The sequence below is a fragment of the Salminus brasiliensis genome, chromosome 10 (genome assembly GCF_030463535.1).
Source record: "Salminus brasiliensis chromosome 10, fSalBra1.hap2, whole genome shotgun sequence".
NCBI lineage: Eukaryota > Metazoa > Chordata > Actinopteri > Characiformes > Bryconidae > Salminus > Salminus brasiliensis.
This window is the reverse complement of record NC_132887.1, coordinates 41,294,007-41,312,976: the sequence shown is the minus strand read 5'-3', so window position 1 is coordinate 41,312,976 and position 18,970 is coordinate 41,294,007. Positions and strand designations below refer to the sequence as shown.

The 18,970-nt window shown below is 45.5% G+C and overlaps 1 protein-coding gene across 1 annotated transcript in view; it reads left to right on the top strand.

The window, feature by feature from the left end:
• The first annotated feature begins 5,187 nt into the window (after window positions 1–5,187).
• The window catches only part of pacrg (PARK2 co-regulated), a 35,702-nt gene continuing 21,919 nt past the window's right edge, over window positions 5,188–18,970 (top strand). The window contains exon 1 of the mRNA XM_072688918.1: window positions 5,188–5,388. Coding sequence (XP_072545019.1) covers window positions 5,296–5,388 — 93 coding nt within the window. The 5' untranslated portion in view covers window positions 5,188–5,295. The remainder of the gene's footprint in view (window positions 5,389–18,970) is intronic.

Here is an 18,970-nt window from a genome sequence, read left to right as displayed (position 1 = left end):
TGTTTGTCTTATAATGTATATAACAACATGTTGTATTAATAAGATATCCCAGATGTATTATATACAGTATATTAAAATGTATATCTCTAATAATAATGGCACACACACATACACGCATACATACCGACACACACACACCTTTGGGTAATGAGGGTCTTATGTATACCTTTATGGTTGTGACCTTGTGACCCCCTGAACACACACACACACAGGAAATGAATGCACAGTGTAGAAGCGCTGATTTGCGCTGACCTGCTCCGTAGCTCAGGTGTTCAGGTGAATACATCAGAGTCGTTAATGCAAACGAGTTCCTGTTGCTGCTCTAAACCCAGCCAGCCCCTTTAACTCCCCGCGTGGTTTCCACGGCAACAGCATTTCCCTCCCACAAGTGCTGAAGTACTGAAACTGGACTCTCACCTGCCCAACCTCCATAAACACCCTCCCTTTCTCTGTCTGTCCATTCCTTCTCTTAGCCCCTCCCTCTCACCCCATCCCTTTATTGTTTCATGTGTTTGTTGTTTAAAATAGTAACATTTTTATTAGATACAGATAAATGTATTACAGATACTGAATACTTTATACTGAGTAATTTACAGTGGATACTAAGTAATTCATAGTGGATACCGAGTAATTAGTAATAGATACTGAGTAATTCATAGTAAATACTTGAGTAATCTGAGTGATTCCTGGCATAATTCACTACAGACTGCAGTGGTCCCTCTCCTCACAGTTTCTAATGAAGTTCAGTTTCTCACTGCCTTCCTCCGCTCAGGTCACATGACCTTATTTAAACACCAATGCTTTGAAATCTGCCACATCCGTCGATTACCAGCCGCTGCTGACCGACGCCTGTCCTCGCATACTAAAGCACACCTTCAAACGTGCCTTTGAGGGCTCTGACGGCTGCAGATTTGTGAGCTGGTGCTTTTTATTGACTAAGCACAGCCTACTCTCAGAGGAGTGCGTCACGGCTGTCGCTTTCGGCCAATCCCGTTCAGAGCGGCCCACAAATCGGCTCCTCTTTAAACACAGGCAGACTGAAGAGCGGGCCGGCTGGAGACAGTGGCACAGAAATGACCTTGTCCAGGGCAGCCTTCAGAACTCCACTGAGCCTTTTCCCAGCATGCACTGGGGGATTAGATGTTGATCAGGCAATCGGTTGATTGAGCAGGAGGGTATGTGTGATGTGAGTCGGGGGAGGTCTCAGAACAAACAGGCCGGTGATTAGGACCTATTAGGTGTATTATTTAGCTTTCCCTCTAGAACTGGCTGGACCAGGGTTCTACAGTGAGCTTCAGCTGGATATTAGGATCAGTAAACTTAAGCTATGTTCTAGATTCAGAATAGTGTTCTAGAGGAGCGTAAACAAGCCATGCGGTGTACGCAGTGGAGGAGGTCATTTCTAGTGAGTGAGGTTCAATCCAGAGGTATGTAGATGAACAGAACCACCTACACTAGAACCAGTGTGAACCGCATATCTCATTAAATCCACCCCTCTGATTGGTCTGTGAAGGCCAGGCAGGCGCGTGACTCGCTGTTTTCAGACGAGCTGAGTTAATAATTCTCAGACAAGTGGCGCTGTAGAGAAGCAGCCAGTCGTGTCGGCTTTGGAGATGATGATTACAAACCAGCCGCCCAAATTAAAGCAGAGACGGCTCTGCGGCCCGCAGAACAGAACCGCACAAAGAACAAATCCCCACAGAGCGGGTCCAGAGGAGCGGGTCCAGAGGAGCAGGTCCAGAGGAGCAGGTCCAGAGGAGTGGCCACCGCACGTCAGACCCACTAAATATCCTCCGCAGAGCGCTGTCGCTGGGGTGGGAGTGGGTCATGTTCACAAACCAGCCAATAACCCCCAGCGTCTGCTCTATTATTGATGAAGATCAATACAGCAACAGTGTGTGGGAGGCCCAGTGTATCAAATAGACCCGCACACACACACACACACACACACACACACACACACACACACAGCAGCGGCCTGGGAGGATATCAGCAGTGAGAACTGGGAGTTTAAAACGATAGTTCAGCCAAAATCGAACATACACAGTTCCCCCTCTCCGTACTTCAGCTATTCCCTCTCCCTGCTCCTTTCCTCTTTTCTTAACAGGAGCGGGACATCGTTGTGGGCGGGACATGATGTTGTCCATCAGGATTTGATTGGATTCTGAAGTGAAGGAATACTGAGGGAGGAAAAAGAGGAGGGGAGGAAGAGATGATATAAGAAGAGACAGGGTGAGGAGGAATTGAAAAGGAGGCAAAGTAGAAGAAAGAGGAGATGGATGAGAAGATGGAGGAGCAGGAGGAGGTGGAGCAGGAGGAGATGGAGCAGGAGGAGATGGCAGATGAGAAAGAGATGAGAAGGAGGTGAAGATGGAGTAGCAAGAGCAAAAGAATATGGAGAAGGAGAAAGAGGAGGAGAAGGAGGTGGAGGAGGAGGAGATGGAGAAAGAGGGGATTGAGGAGAAGGAGGTGGAGAAAGCTCATTTTTCTCCTCCTCCTTCTTCCCTTTAGCCCTTTAATGGTGTTTAATACTCTAACCGTCCTCTGTCCACTTTACCATCAGTGCTCTGCTATGTGATCAGTAAAGCTGTGAATAGAGCGCCTCCTACTGGTGTCTGTGTTGGTGTATCGGTTCAGAACTGATCATCTGTTCAGTAATGTGTTTATCATCAGCCCAAATAGCACCAGAACTGTAGGTTCTGGCCCAGATAGTGCAGCCCTAACTCTGGAGACAAACGTACACCGTAACCGTGCACACAGGCTTATCTTTCCAGCATTAGCATTAGGTGTTTACCATGCTGTCAGCTGAACCGCAGCCGGGCTGGACTCTCCCTTAACGGGGCGAAACCGAGCAGTGTGTGTGTGTGTGTGTGTGTGTGTGTGTGTGTGTGGTGTCTCACACCAGCAGGGCCACGCTCACACTCTGTCCTAATGGGCCGTTTGGGGCCCAGTAATTGGCAGACTCCCACTGTGTGTGTGTCCACAGCCTGTTGTGGCCTGGGCCTTTGTGTATGTGTATGTGTGTGTGTGTGCATGTGTGTATATATATATATATATATATATATATATATATATATATATATATATATATATGTGTGTGTGTGTGTGTGTGTGAGCAAGCTAATGGTGTCCACACACACACTGCAGTGTGTTAATGCTGGCCAACGCACATCGCACGCCATTAATGGGAGCCTAATTGGTGTTTCCGTCTCTGCGGACGCCGTCTAGCCCCATAGAACACCGAGACAAGGCTTAGATGATGATGATGATGGTGGTGGTGAAGATGATGAAGATGATGCCGATGCTAGCGGTGGAGCGCTGTGTGTGTACTCATTAGTGAGAGCGAGAGTGTTCGGCAGAGGTGCTGCGGCCGATCACAACAGCATGCGCTTTTATTTATCACACACTGTCTGGCCTGCTTTCTCCAAGACATCAAAACACACACACACACACACACACACACACACACACACACACACACACACACACACACACAAAATCATTAGTGTCAGGAGGATGATATAAATGAGGCCCATGCATATATATATACAGAGAGAGAGAGAGTAATAATAGCACCGTTTGTTTTTGAATGTTAAAGGCTTACAGTAACATCACTAATAACAGTCTGGCAGCATTACAGACAGACATGAGCTATACAGAGCTATACATACACCTTTATGGAAATCTGATCTGTGCTTAATACATAACATTTAAATAAAGACCATATATTAGAATATACAGAATTCCCTGATATTGTAACCTAGTCCGTTTGACTTTATACTCGTTTATACTCCAGCTTATTCGAGCACATATCAGCAAATACAAAGATGTGTCCAGATTGTTTACATACATTTTACAGTACATGTGCATATATTTTGGAATATACATTATATTGACAAATGTTTTGGGACACCTGCTTATTTATTGTTTCTTTAGAAAATTTGATTGCATTCAGTAAAAGGAGTGTTAGTGGTGCAGTGGTTAGAGCACTGGGTTATTGGCTACAGGGTTGTGGGTTTGAAACCCCAGTCCACTGGGCTGCTACGGATAGGCCCTTAACCCTCTTTGCTCTAGCAAAGCCATAGCACATCTCACCCTGTATTCTGACCCCGGCCTTCTAAGGTGGGAAGAGAGGCGTTTCTCTGTACGGTACATGAGTGTCACAGTAAAGACACGTATCTACTGATCCTGCTGGGTCCAACTCAGATTCCTCACATTTCCTCCTCAACCAAGGACAGGATGCAAACCTTCTGATTAATCGCCACCAAACCCGTGTCTCACAAACCTCACGGATAAACTTTGCGCGGCCTTTATGAGGGCAGACTGTAAGTGTATGAAACGCCTGTCTGGATGAAAGCAGTCAGCATCGGCGGCTTCTGCTCCTCGCCCCCGGTGAGCCTCTCCGGAGCCATAAAAACCAAACACAAATAGGAGCTTTAGAGAAATTGCCTGAGCTCTGAAGATTGATAACAGTGGCCTGCAGCCAGAGAGAGTGAGGGAGAGAGGGGGAGAGGGAGAGAGGAGGTGAAGGGAGATTAAAACTGCCATACTGCTAAAGTGGAGTGATTAAGTGCCATGCTATTCCCACCAGACATCACAGACACAGTGCTGCCAGCTAAGCCATCGCTGATTAAGTGAAGCACACAATGCTGGGAAACAGATCCAGCAAACGAGACTGTAAAAGAGCAATAAGCTGATTATTGGAAAGAAAAAAAGAACAACAAAACCACAGAGAATGGTTGAGTTATTTACACAAAACAACAGATTATTAAAAATAAACTTCACTGGTGAATGTGTTAATGACTAAACAAACGATGCATTGAGCTTGTGTCGCTGGATGCAATCAAATCCTCACAGCAATGCTCCTGCTCTTCTTCTCTGGACAGTAGGGACAGTTACTCCAGCAGAAGCAGGACCAGCTCTTTAATAGCCCTGATTTCAGAAGAAGTAGGGAATGAGCAGGTGTCCCAATACTTTTGCCCATGTAGTGCATGAGCCAGAAATGGCAGGACTGTCCTGTCGTGTGTCTGCTCCTCCTCTGTCTCTCGCTGTTTATCTGATTAATAATTCATATTTTATAAGTCTTTATTTGTAGAGTCGCGCGAGCACACCAGCCTAGCTGCAGGCTCCGTCCGCGTGCCGTTACCATGGCAGCGGCGGTCGCGTCCGTGGCAACCCGAGCAGCAGCGGAGAGAGTCGAGCTGAACTGCAGGAGAAACTACCCGACAGAACCGCGGACCAGCCGAGCCGAGCCGAGCCGAACCGAGCCGAGCCCAGGACCGCAGACCCGCGGAGATGTGCTCGAACCTGAGAAACGCAGAGTTCAGCAGAGGAGAGCAGCTGAAGACCGAGGGGTTCACCGTGAAATCCACCATGAAGAACTCTGTGGTGAGTTAGCTACCCAGCTAACCGCGCTGAGGGGAACCAACGGCCAGCAGCGCTGCCAGCTAGTGCTAGTGCTAGTGCTAGTGCTAGTGCTAGTGCTAGTGCTAGTGCTAGTGTTAGTGCTAGTGCTAATGCTAATGCTAATGCTAGTGCTAGTGCTAGTGTTAGTGCTAGTGCTAATGCTAATGCTAATTGCTAGCTCTTGGCTAACTGTAAAGTTCAGCTCCTAACATCTCCATCCTGCTACAAACGCTGTTCCTGCAGTGAAATTCACTTTCTTATTAAAGCCCATTTCACACTGAAAATAAGAAGATCCAGCACCTAACTATTTTTGTTATTAATAAGATAATTGCTTCATTTTAAGATACTGTCTGAGTTATTTAAGAGACAAGTCAATATCTGATATAGCTAGTGCTAAGTCATTCTGAGATACAATCTCGTTATTCTGAGATACTATCTCGTTATTATGAGATACAATCTCGTTATTCTGAGATACTATCTCGTTATTATGAGAGGCTATCTCATTATTCTGAGACACTATCTCGTTATTCTGAGATACAATCTCGTTATTCTAAGATACTATCTTGTTATTCTGAGATACTATCTCGTTATTATGAGAGGCTATCTCATTATTCTGAGACACTATCTCGTTATTCTGAGATACAATCTCGTTATTCTAAGATACTATCTTGTTATTCTGAGATACTATCTCGTTATTATGAGAGGCTATCTCCTTATTATGAGATACTATCTCGTTATTCTGAGATACTATCTCGTTATTATGAGATACTATCTCGTTATTCTGAGATACTAAGGTTGCATCTGGCAGGCTGGGAGGGTGAGGGCGGCCGGTCCTCTGCTCTTTGCTCTGTGATGTGAGTGACCATGCAGCAGCAAGGAGGCAGGAGAGTCAGACTCAGACTCGGACAAATGCAGGCCTTTAAGTGTTGTCATTTCGAGGAACTGTGTGTGTGTGTGTGTGTGTATGTGTGTGTGTGTGTGTGTGTGTGTGATAGTGGAGAGAGATGTTTAAAGAAATGTAGAGGTGCAGTGTTGATAATGATTCGTCCTCTCAGTGACTTTCTCTGTGTCAGAATTTGGAGACGCCTCGCTCTCTGTTGTTAATCACGGTTCTGTTTAGTTGACAGGTTTGCACTAACTGATTGATACTATATAAACTATTAATACAGTATATGGTGAGATAGGGCTGAGCGAGACAGGGAAATATTGAAGTGGTGAAAGGGAGGGCTCGGGATTAGGGTTTTAGATCTAATAGAATCTGTGACACTGGGAGTTTAATAGTTGTTTAAATGCACAGTAGTTAAGAGAATTACACTGAACCCTCTCTCCCTTCTTAAGATGATTGTTACAATGAGATGCTTTAAGGAAACTGGGTCCAGATCTCAAACTGACCTTTATTTTGATCATCAGTTTGTGCCGATCCATCATTTAGGCCGTTGCCGTGACAACGCCAGAGACAGTGTGATTGGTGGGGTGTTTTGAACAGGGCCAGTAAAGAAAGGTTGCATAGTCGGAAAATTAACACGAAATGTGCAAGATATCATCAGTGGTTTGCCTTTTTCAGAAGAGGGTGAGCTGTCCCCACACGGCGGGAGACGGACTGACCTCCAGATGCGGGTGTTCTGCTCAGTGATGAAGACGCATTAGCCGTCTGGAGTCGCTGTATGAGCTCATCAGTTTAGCACAGCACCTCCATTGATCTGCCCTGGACGTCTCTCGGCTTTCCAGGTCAGAGACTTGCCGCCAGACGGGCCGTGTTTAATGTGCTCTCATAAACTTCATTCTCAGTAAGGAGATGAGAGCCTGGGACGGCTGTGTGGAGAGGACAGCTCTAATAGACAGAGCTGGAGACAAACAGGTCACTCTGACCGGTCTTCGTTCAGCTCCGCTGCTGCTCTGAGGCGGCCTGTCGCTCAGTCCAGCGGCGCTGTATCACCTTACTCCACTGTGGTGAAGCACTGAAAGATAAATGCCTTACTGAGAACCAAACCTGCTCTCTTTAGATTTCTGGGAAGGGAATTCTGAAAGGCCTGTAGCATGGACATCAGCTCCAGTCTGATATAGTAATGGATGTCATAAAAACCAGCATTCAGTACCTCAGGTTTGTCTCAGGTGCTGAAGTTACACAGAGAGTTTCAGCCTTTTGAAACGAGAGACAATACAGGACAACCAGTCAGAACAGAGTTCATATGCATATATCAGATACAGTGTCTTTAGTTCTGCTGTATTATTTTGGTAGCTCTAGCAGCATGTTAAACCTACAGTGGATAATAATATTATATTATATTATACCTTATACACACACACACTATTCTTTCTATAAGAGTGAATACGTTTGTAGCCGTGCTGAACCTGCAGCCCAGCTGAACATCTGTGATGTTTATTTAGTGTTAATGTTTAATGATGTTTATTATGTAGAGCAGCAGAATGTGAGTAAACAGTTGTGTGTGTGTGTGTGTGTGTTAATGCTAATGGAGACTGGACAGCGTGTGTGTGTGTGTGAGGAACAGGCCAGGCCTGCAGTCAGGTCTCTGATGAACCGCTTTAGCGTCTGTAAGACTAATTAGAACTAATTAATTATCCTCATTAACGCCAGCCTTAGCTTCCATACCATGTGCCTAAGCTGACCTAAATCAGCCCCCACATGTGTATGAGTGTGTATTAGTGTGTGTGTATTAGTGTGTGTGTATGTGTGTGTATTAGTGTGTGTGTATTAGTGTGTGTGTATGTGTGTGTATTAGTGTGTGTGTATGTGTGTGTATTAGTGTGTGTGTATGTGTGTGTATTAGTGTGTGTGTATGTGTGTGTATTAGTGTGTGTGTATTAGTGTGTGTGCGAGTTATTATAACTAGTCTAATGTGTTTTTGTTTTCTCCTCTCTTCTCTTCTCTTCTCTTCTCCTCTCCTCTCCTCTCCTCTCCTCTCTTCTCTTCTCTTCTCCTCTCCTCTCCTCTCTTCTCCTCTCTTCTCTTCTCCTCTCTTCTCTTCTCTTCTCTTCTCCTCTCTTCTCTTCTCCTCTCTTCTCTTCTCTTCTCTTCTCTTCTCTTCTCTTCTCTTCTCTTCTCTTCTCTTCTCCTCTCTTCTCTTCTCTTCTCTTCTCTTCTCCTCTCCTCTCCTCTCTTCTCCTCTCTTCTCTTCTCCTCTCCTCTCCTCTCCTCTCTTCTCTTCTCCTCTCTTCTCCTCTCTTCTCCTCTCCTCTCCTCTCTTCTCCTCTCTTCTCTCTCTTCTCCTCTCTTCTCTTCTCTTCTCCTCTCCTCTCCTCTCTTCTCCTCTTTCTCTTCTCCTCTCCTCTCCTCTCTTCTCCTCTCTTCTCTTCTCCTCTCCTCTCCTCTCCTCTCTTCTCTTCTCTTCTCTTCTCTTCTCCTCTCCTCTCCTCTCCTCTCCTCTCTTCTCTTCTCTCTCCTCTCTTCTCTTCTCCTCTCCTCTCCTCTCTTCTCCTCTCCTCTCCTCTCCTCTCTTCTCCTCTCCTCTCCTCTCCTCTCCTCTCCTCTCCTCTCTTCTCTTCTCTTCTCCTCTCTTCTCTTCTCCTCTCCTCTCCTCTCTTCTCTTCTCTTCTCCTCTCCTCTCTTCTCTTCTCTTCTCCTCTCTTCTCCTCTCCTCTCCTCTCCTCTCCTCTCCTCTCTTCTCCTCTCTTCTCTTCTCTTCTCCTCTCTTCTCTTCTCTTCTCTTCTCTTCTCCTCTCTTCTCCTCTCCTCTCCTCTCCTCTCTTCTCCTCTCCTCTCCTCTCCTCTCCTCTCCTCTCTTCTCTTCTCTTCTCTTCTCTTCTCTTCTCCTCTCTTCTCTTCTCCTCTCTTCTCCTCTCTTCTCTTCTCCTCTCTTCTCCTCTCTTCTCTTCTTACCTCTCTTCTCTTCTCCTCTCTTCTCTTCTCTTCTCCTCTCTTCTCTTCTCCTCTCTTCTCTTCTCTTCTCTTCTCCTCTCTTCTCTTCTCCTCTCTTCTCTTCTCTTCTCTTCTCTTCTCTTCTCCTCTCTTCTCTTCTCTTCTCTTCTCTTCTCCTCTCTTCTCCTCTCTTCTCTTCTCCTCTCTTCTCTTCTCTTCTCTTCTCCTCTCTTCTCTTCTCCTCTCTTCTCTTCTCTTCTCTTCTCCTCTCTTCTCTTCTCTTCTCTTCTCCTCTCTTCTCTTTTCTTCTCCTCTCTTCTCGGCCTCTCGCTTTTTCTTTAGTCTCTTCTCTAGTCACTTTTTCCTTTTTTCCTCTATTAGCTCATCATCCTGAGTATTTCATCTGTGATGCCCCCCTCCCACACACACACACACACTCTCTCTCAGTTATCAGGAGGTATTGTCTATATTTAGCTGAATGCACTGTAGGCATAACCTTGCTGTAAAAGCTAATCTGGAGTGAAAGAACATCACACATTCTCCAGGCTGTGCTGCATTGATCATTTATGGGTGTGTTGCTCATCTTTCATGTGTGTGTGATGGTGAAAAGAGTCAGAGGCTGATTCATCTATAATAAACAAAGCTCTCCAGTGATGGCAGTCTCATTGCTTTGGGCTCAGGGGAGATTTTAGATCCCGCAGAACTGCCTCCACGCTTAAAGATTTGAGGAGGAGGGAAGCCGAGCTCGTTAGACATAAAGTGTGTGACAGTGCCGGAAACCGCCACAAGAGAGCTGTTTTGTGTATGTGTGTAGGTTAGTGTGTGGTTTCGGATGAGAAAGGAATGCTGTAGTGAATGCCCCTCTCTCTTTTTCTCTCACTCTCTCTCTCTCATCAGCTTTCTGCCAATTATTCTTAAGGCTGCGTTGCAGCAGCAGCCGTGTGCCTTTCATTAGCATCAGCATGACTTCACCCCGTACAGAAAGCACACAGGCTTCGGGAAAACTGACTCCAGAGTTTTCTCCCGCTTGTTATTTTTTCCACTTCTTTCTTTACTTTGTAAATTGGTGAACAGCACAGGGGAAGTGTGTTTGCTTTCTTCAGCGGCAGCGGGATGCCTGTCACTCAGCTAGTCGAGCGTTCGCTCAGCGCAGTGGTGCTCAGCTCACTCAGATCCACTGCAGCAACAGCCATGAAGCTGCAAGAGCAGAGAGTTTAGACTTGTACCTCATTCTAGCGAGTCTAGCAGCTCTCTCTGAGCCTGCGGATGTGAAGATTAGTGTAAGGTTTAAGCTGGGAGCGGGCTGACAGACGCAGCACAGTGCAGTGACCTTAAACAATCCCCAAACCCCAATCAGACCTTAAACAATCCCCAAACCCCAACCAGACCTTAAACAATCCCCAAACCCCAATCAGACCTTAAACAATCCCCAAACCCCAATCAGACCTTAAACAATCCCCAAACCCCAATCAGACCATAAACAATCCCTAAACCCCAATCAGACCATAAACAATCCCCAAACCCCAATCAGACCATAAACAATCCCCAAACCCCAATCAGACCTTAAACAATCCCCAAACCCCAACCAGACCTTAAACAATCCCCAAACCCCAATCAGACCTTAAACAATCCCCAAACCCCAATCAGACCTTAAACAATCCCCAAACCCCAACCAGACCTTAAACAATCCCCAAACCCCAATCAGACCTTAAACAATCCCCAAACCCCAATCAGACCTTAAACAATCCCCAAACCCCAATCAGACCATAAACAATCCCCAAACCCCAATCAGACCTTAAACAATCCCCAAACCCCAATCAGACCTTAAACAATCCCCAAACCCCAATCAGACCTTAAACAATCCCCAAACCCCAATCAGACCATAAACAATCCCTAAACCCCAATCAGACCTTAAACAATCCCTAAACCCCAATCAGACCATAAACAATCCCCAAACCCCAATCAGACCTTAAACAATCCCCAAACCCCAACCAGACCGTAAACAATCCCCAAACCCCAATCAGACCTTAAACAATCCCCAAACCCCAACCAGACCTTAAACAATCCCCAAACCCCAATCAGACCTTAAACAATCCCCAAACCCCAATCAGACCATAAACAATCCCTAAACCCCAATCAGACCATAAACAATCCCCAAACCCCAATCAGACCTTAAACAATCCCCAAACCCCAACCAGCATCTTCCTCTCAGGGATGTCATTGGTCAGAGCTGGCTTCTGTGGTGAGTTAGGGATCAGGGTCATGAAACTCTTCGTCTCTCTCTTTGCTGTCCAGTGTGTGTGTGTGTGTGTGTGTGTGTGTGTGTGTGTGACTGTACACACATAATGAAAAGGCAGCCTTGTGCACACAGTGAGGTGAAGGCCGTTTGACAATGAGTTGAGGTCATTACCCCACTTCAGAGAGAAAGAGAGAAAGAGAGAGAGAGACTGTTAGTGACCTGTGGGGTTCTCCTCTCTCCTCATCTCTTCTCCCTCCTCCTCCTCCTGCTCTCCTCATTTGCACTCTGTGCTGCTCTATCTGGCTGTAATTAGGTTTGTCGTGTCTGATGGAGATTGAGTCATGCGAAACATCATTCAGCTTGCACACCTGCATCTTAACACCAGCCTATTGATCAACTGCAAATACACACACACACACAGACACACACACACACACACACACACAAACACACAGACACACACACAAACACACACAAACACACAGACACACACACACACACACCCCTCTGGAAATCCTTGACTGCACAGCCTGTGAGTGGAAATATTAATAGGTGTATATATATATATATATGGCCTTCCCCTGTAGGCTGCCAGCGTTAGGGAGTGCAGGAGAGAGACTCTCTCTACACCTGTAAGATAAAATGCTAACAGTAATAATAAGTCACTTATTTTGTACAGTAGTTATGAAGCATTTTGGCTAAATGTCTTGTTCCTCAATGCTGGCAGCATTGGCCTAAACCCTGCTGCTACTTCTGAACACTAGGTAACATGTTTTTTCCTTGTCTGCTCACAGTGGGACAGTTGATTGTGAAAGCTGCTTTTACTTAGCAGAGCTAATTAGCCAGGTTAGCCAGGTCAGTTAGCAGGGTTACGTTAATGCACAGGAAGGTAAGAATGTTACCTTTTCAGAGATATGAGCTTTATAAACCCTTAGCATGCAGGGTTCTATATGGCACTGTGTTCTTTGACTCGTCAGTACTAGCATTTTTATAGAAGGTTATATGCTGGTTTTCCATCAATCCCAAGAACACTTTAACCAGGCAGAGAACTATAATATATAGTTATATAACTATAACTAAGCATCCAGGTTCTCGTGTTCTGTGTGGAACCATTGCTTTTACTACAGAGCCCTTGAAGAACCCTTTTTTAAAGAGTAGTACAGCAACATTACGGAGAATGATGTTGTGATTAGCTGTTTTTGACGTATCGCTCAGCTAACACTACTCTCCAGCTATCGCTTCAAAAGGCAGAGCACTGGGTTTCTCTTCCCTGTGGCACTTCACAACCACCTTTGACACAGGCGGCGTTTAACGATGAACAGACAGCGAGGGCCATGAAGCAGGCTTCAGTGTGATGAGCCTGAATGTGGGTGACCTTTCAGCAGAACGGCGGCGTCAGTTAGAAAGGCCCCGCTTTTGGGGGTGCGAATTACTAGCGCTTGCGGTTGTTTGCGTAGTCCGTGCTACGTGGTTCCACGGCCCAGTTAGTTAGGCCTGTTAGAAAGTCCATTACGAAGCTTTAAAAGCTAAAGTTCACCACTTTCACCCAAACTCCATTTATCCTGGCCACTTAGTCTGCACACTAGGCTGCAGAAAGCTCTAATGGAGCTACAGTGCCTGCGGAGTCGCCGCTATTGCTCACTGTTATTGTAAAAGCCCTCTGCCGCTCTTTATCACCATTCTGCCTCGCAATTCTCCCCCTGCTCTACAAATTAGCCTCCAATTTATCTCTCCAGTCTCCTTCGGTTTACCCCTAGCCAAATTCAGCCCAGTCGCTTCTCCCAGGCAGCCAGCATGGCAGTGCTAAAGCTTAGAGGCTAATATGCAAATGACTGTAACTAGCATTAATACAGCGCTGGACCTTTTGCTCTTCATGTTATTAGAATTATCTCTACTGCCTTTAGAGTTATCTGGAATTAGAAAGACGTCTGCTAATACACAGCCTGAATTCGTTACTTCTTAATTACCCTTTCACAGATTAAAGTGATAGTTCAGCTACAAAATTCCACCATTTATTCCTCTTCCTACAAATGTAGTGGAACGACAATATCTCAGCTAAGGAATGCTTGGACACACACCCACTGTGCAATATGGCAGCTGAAAATGGCTAAACATACAGTTCAAATGCATACGGCTACTGATTATAGATAGATTATAGATATCAGTCAGTCATGCAGTTACAGTGTCAGAAACCTAATGGCTTTGACCCTATCGGCTCCATGCTGCCTAGTGCCAGGCGTGGGCTAGAGAGGTATAAAGCCCCCCAGCATTGAGGAGCTGTGGAGCAGTGGAAGAACTGTGTTCTCTGGAGTGATGGTGGAGGAGCTCCATCCAGTACTTTTGGATGGGATGAGTTGGGGAGTTGGGGATGATGAGGTGGGGTGATAATCATCATCATCCAACATCCTGACCTAACTCTCTTGTTGCTGAATGCAATCAAATCCTCACAGCAGTGCTCCTCCTCCAGAATCTAGTAGAAAGTCTTCTTCTCTGGACAGTAGAGACAGTCACTCCAACAGAAGCAGCATCAGCTCTTTAATACTCTTGAAAAAAACAATGAACAGGTGTCCCAATATTTTGTCCATCTAGAGAAGCCCTGGGGGGAAACTAAGGAATCGGACCTGTTAGGGATGGGTGGGAGAACTGTGTTAAGTTCTTTGGCTGAACTATCGCTTTAAGTGTCTGAGTGAAGGGCTCGTACCCCTCTCTCATGCTGCCTCTCTGTGATTGCTGTGTGGTCAGTGTGATTGTTATCGGCGCGTTCCTGATAACCCGTGTGTAGAACGTCTGAGTGCTCAGATTGAGATTGGATTGTTGCTCTTTATGGACAGCTGGCTTAGGAAAGTATGATTGGATGTGTTTGTCGATAGTGGTTAGCACCAGGCGGACAAAACCAGAATCAATATGCAACATTCTGGCCGCTCTGAAGATAAGGCTACTCAGGGGGAGTTCGGCTCTGGGGAGAAATATCAATGTGAGTTTTCTGAGTGGCGGGCAGACAGAACGCAGGGAAGTGATAGGGGGGCAGACAGTCAAGTGGGTGATAACTTAGGCCTGTAGTTAGCTGGGTGCTAGCATAAAACATGAGATTGCACTGAGATGCGTATGGAAGTTAGCATGGCTGTGGGTTGAATATGAACGCTGCAATATTGTGATATTTATATGAACGGCCTGAATTATGATAGAATCACTGTGTACAGATGATAAAATCACTAAATACAGTGCTTACACACCTATACTGGTTTACACCTATACATTTGACTTTTGTTTGTTTTTCTAGGTAATTTGCCTGAATTTGACTGAACCGAATGAATTCAGCCCTGCCTTCTCGCTAATGCTGAACACACTGCGCTGCAGTGAAATGTGTAGAGATGGAGGGTTTTCTGGAGCTGTACTAAGTGCTTTCTGCTGTCCTTCATAAATGCCAGCATACTTTGTGTCACACACTGCTCTCACTTCAGCTCAAGGCCACAAGGTTGTGTGTTACATGTCAGGAGAACACAGCAGATCAATAACTCACAATGTTTCCTCCGGCCAATACAATCAGCGCTGGACATTGTCCCTCTGAGGCTGTACAGATCCATACAGCTGACCTGACCTTCTGACAGGGAGAGGCGTCACATTTACACAAAAAGGACTTCATCTGAAGTGGAGATTGATTAGGAATAATCCTCCATGAGCACCAGCAGCCCCGATGGAAGCCTTTAGAAATGGTGCAGCTTCAGTTTACCACTATAGATGGGTTCACACATCGCATTATAATTATTTGTGAGCTACTATTACAGGCACTTACACTAAATGGACAAAAGTATTGGGACTCTACTTGGTCAGTGTCTGAAATCAAGTATTATAAAAGAGTTCCTCTACTGTCCAGGGAAGGCTTTCTACTGTACTGCATTCAGCCACAAGAGTGTTAGTGAGGTCAGGATGCTGGATGATGATCACCACCCCACCTCATCATCCCCACCTCATCATCCCCAACTCATCCCATCTAAAAGTACTGGAGCTCCTCCACCATCATTCCAGAGAACACAGTTCTTCCACTGCTCCACAGCTCCTCAATGCTGGGGGGCTTTATACCCCTCTAGCCCACGCCTGGCATTCGGTTCAGCTTCTATTCTATTGGCAGTACTTCTTCTCTACAGGGACTAGACAAGCTGTGTGTGCATTTGCACATCTGTGTCAGCAATGGGTGCAACTTAAAGTAGCTGAATGCTTCATTAGTTTCATTAGTTTAGTCTTATGTTAGTCTTCATGTTCTTTTTATGGACTCGTACAGAACTGTGAGGTCCAAACTGCAGACTAAACCGAACCATGACCTTTGTGAATCGTTTCACCCCTAATTTTTACTGTTTTAGTCATTTTTTAACTTCAAACAAACGGAAGGTGGAAGTGCAGAATCCGACCTGAACACACTGAGTGGCAGTCAGGTGTAAATGTAGCTCCAGTAGTTCATTAATAAATGGTGTAATCTTATGTTAATAGCCCAACAGAACAACAGAACTAAGTGTAGCCCCCTGTTGGGGGGTCAGCACTCTCTTCTTCAGAAATGAGAATAAGAATAAATAAATAAAAGCAGCAGCCTGGCAGCACGAATGGGATGGAATTGTAAAGCATTAATTTTGTGTGTTCCTCGTTAAGCTGAGCGGTGTGTGAGTGTGTGTTAAGCTGGTTATCTCCAGCGCAGGCGTTTTCTCTTCTGGAGAGGATCCTTTGTGTGCGCTGGAGAGGGAATCTCCCTGCCCACTTCTGGCACTGCGAGATTTGAGTGTGTTTGAGTAGGGAACATTTCTGCACTGCTGTTAGAACACACACACTCACACACAAGTGTATTATCTCTGTCGTAACAAAACCTCGTGTCTGCAAAATGGGAACTTTATTTCCCTGAGATATCGCTGTATAGACACCAGCCACTTAAGCAAAAAGGGTTCTACATAGAACCACCATCTACAAAGAGTTTTCCCCCAGTCTGAAGAACCCTGCCAGAACCTGGAGGGAGCCGTGGTACCGTGAGGAGTACAGATATCCCTTGTCTCTAAAGAGTAAAATTTGATAATAGTAAAAGATCAATGCAATCATTTCAACATTTGACAACTGGATCCCACTGAAACACTGGATCCTGCAGAAAGACCTGATCCCACAGAAATGTGCATGGATGTCCATGAATGATTGTCCTCTCTCTCTGTCTCTTTCTCTCTCTCTCTCTCTCTCTCTTTCTCTCTCTCTCTCTCTCTCTCTCTCTCTCTCTCTCTCGCCCTGGCTGTGGTGCTGGAGGCTACAGTGCAGGGAGACGGCGGGAGAGAGGATGAGAGTGTGCCCAGGGGAAGTAAAGACATTGTAAAGAGTGTGTGTCGCTCTGTCTCTGGATGAGTGTATTTCTGCTGCACTCCGCTAGCCTGCAGCACAACACACGCTCCATCCATACCAGCAGAGTGGGGCAGGACACTCTGAATACAGACCAGGAGAGAGAGGCCACAGGGTGCAGTGGGTAATGGGGCTGTGAATTCCACAGTAGCACAAGCCCAAAGGAAATTCACCTGCTGATTACATCCTGAGAGGAGTGTAAATCACATTTACCCAGCTTTCCCTACTCTTACTCTACTACCCCGTTCACACTTGGTCACTTCATGTGCCTAGTATATGCGTCATAGAGTCAGACTAAAGTCTGCTTGCTGTGTGGGACGGAATATGCAAATTTGCTCATTGCACTACAATGCTTACTGGTGTTTTGGTTATACTGGGAGGGGTTATGTTTGGACTGGGAGTGGTTTTGGTTGTGGAATGTGTCTTGGAGAGGTGTATGTGTTTACACTGCTACACTATGAGGCTCAGATTCGTCTCAGAGCGCCTCCTGAAGTGTGTGTATAAAGTATTTTTATTTTGTATGTATATATATATATATGTATATGTTTACCACCATTAGGGACTATGCACTATGCTAGTTCACTCACCTGATTTGATTGAATTTAATCTGATGTAAAGAGAATCTCTGATCAAACCTTGACACAAGTCCCAGTTGTGTACTAATTAGTAATACTACCTAGTGTTTGAGTATGTAGTATGTAGTATGGATAACATTTGTTGAGTATATGGAAATATCCACAGTACATACTTAGAACTGCTTATTTTAGTTTTATCCCACAATGCAGTATAAAACAGAAAGGTGGGAAAAATGTGATGGCAGATAACAATACAAGTGCAGCGGCGACAGCAGCATGAGAACCTGCAGTAACATTTAGCAACACTTCACTTCCTGTCAGAACAAAATGAGCTAGTGTACTAACCTGCCAAACCTGCACTATTTAGACTAGGATGCAGTATTTGTGTGGGACAGTGTTTGTTAGCTACGTTAGCCCAACTGAAGAAGAATATGTCAAAAAATCAAACATGTCTTGGCTAAATATGGGGTAACGAGTCAGTCAGGAAACATGACCCAGTCTATTTGAGATTACTGAACACCTCCACACACACAGTTTGAGGAGCGTGTGAGCAACACCACACTCCACTAGATTTTGGGGTAGAACTGGGGGAATGTGATGTTTTCTGAACTATCACTTTAAGTGACCTCTGTTTACACACCTTGCTGACTGTACTCCTCTCTCACTCTGTTAGTGGACCTGACTGGCTGTACTACTCTCTTTATGTCTCTCTCGCTCTCTCTCTCTCTCACTCTGTGCTGAGTGGAGTTGGCGTGTTGAGCTCTGGGGGCGTTCAGGTTATAGTGACCCATCTCTCTCCATTAGAGACAGAACTGACTGCACTGGTGTATGCTAGTGTTTGTTAGCGCCTGGCTTTCCACTGCCTGTGTGGTTCCCCGTCCACTGCTGAACTGTGTCTGGTACTAGGTTGGTACAGGGTTCCTGGTGTTGTTCATTAAGCTTTGATCAGAGAGGTGAAAACGAGGGGAAGTTAAAGACTAACCAAAGCTAAACAGCTGCTCAGGGTACTCACTTATAACTCCACTCAGAAACTGAACTGGGAGCAGTGATGATCCCATTAAATGGCAATTAATAAGCTCTATCTGGTACCAAGACGTTAGCAGCAGATCCTTTAAGACCCTGTAAGTTGTGAGGTGGGACCTCCATGAAGTGGTAGTCCCCTGTCAGTGGTATTAATGTTATGGCTGATCTTTGTATTATGTGAATCTGTGTGTATAATGTCACCTGTGTGCATGCAGTTTCAGCTACATGGTAAACAGCAGCTTCACCCCTTCACTGTTTTTGACAACAAATGGATGGTGATTGTCAACAGACTAATCAGGCCTGTATGATCGTTAGGTTCCTTTGGAAGAGCACCAGCACCCGCTGTGCTGTATCTCATAGAGCTCTGGTAAACTCCTTCGATTACATGGAGTTTTTGTGTTGGCGCAGCAGTGCAGTGGTTTCAGCGAAGGAGAAGATCTGAACAAGCTCTAAGAGAAACAGACGACACACACAAACACACTCATGTCACAGCCAGGCCTAGTGTGTATAAATCATTTGATAGCAGGGGGTGTTTTTTCAACACAC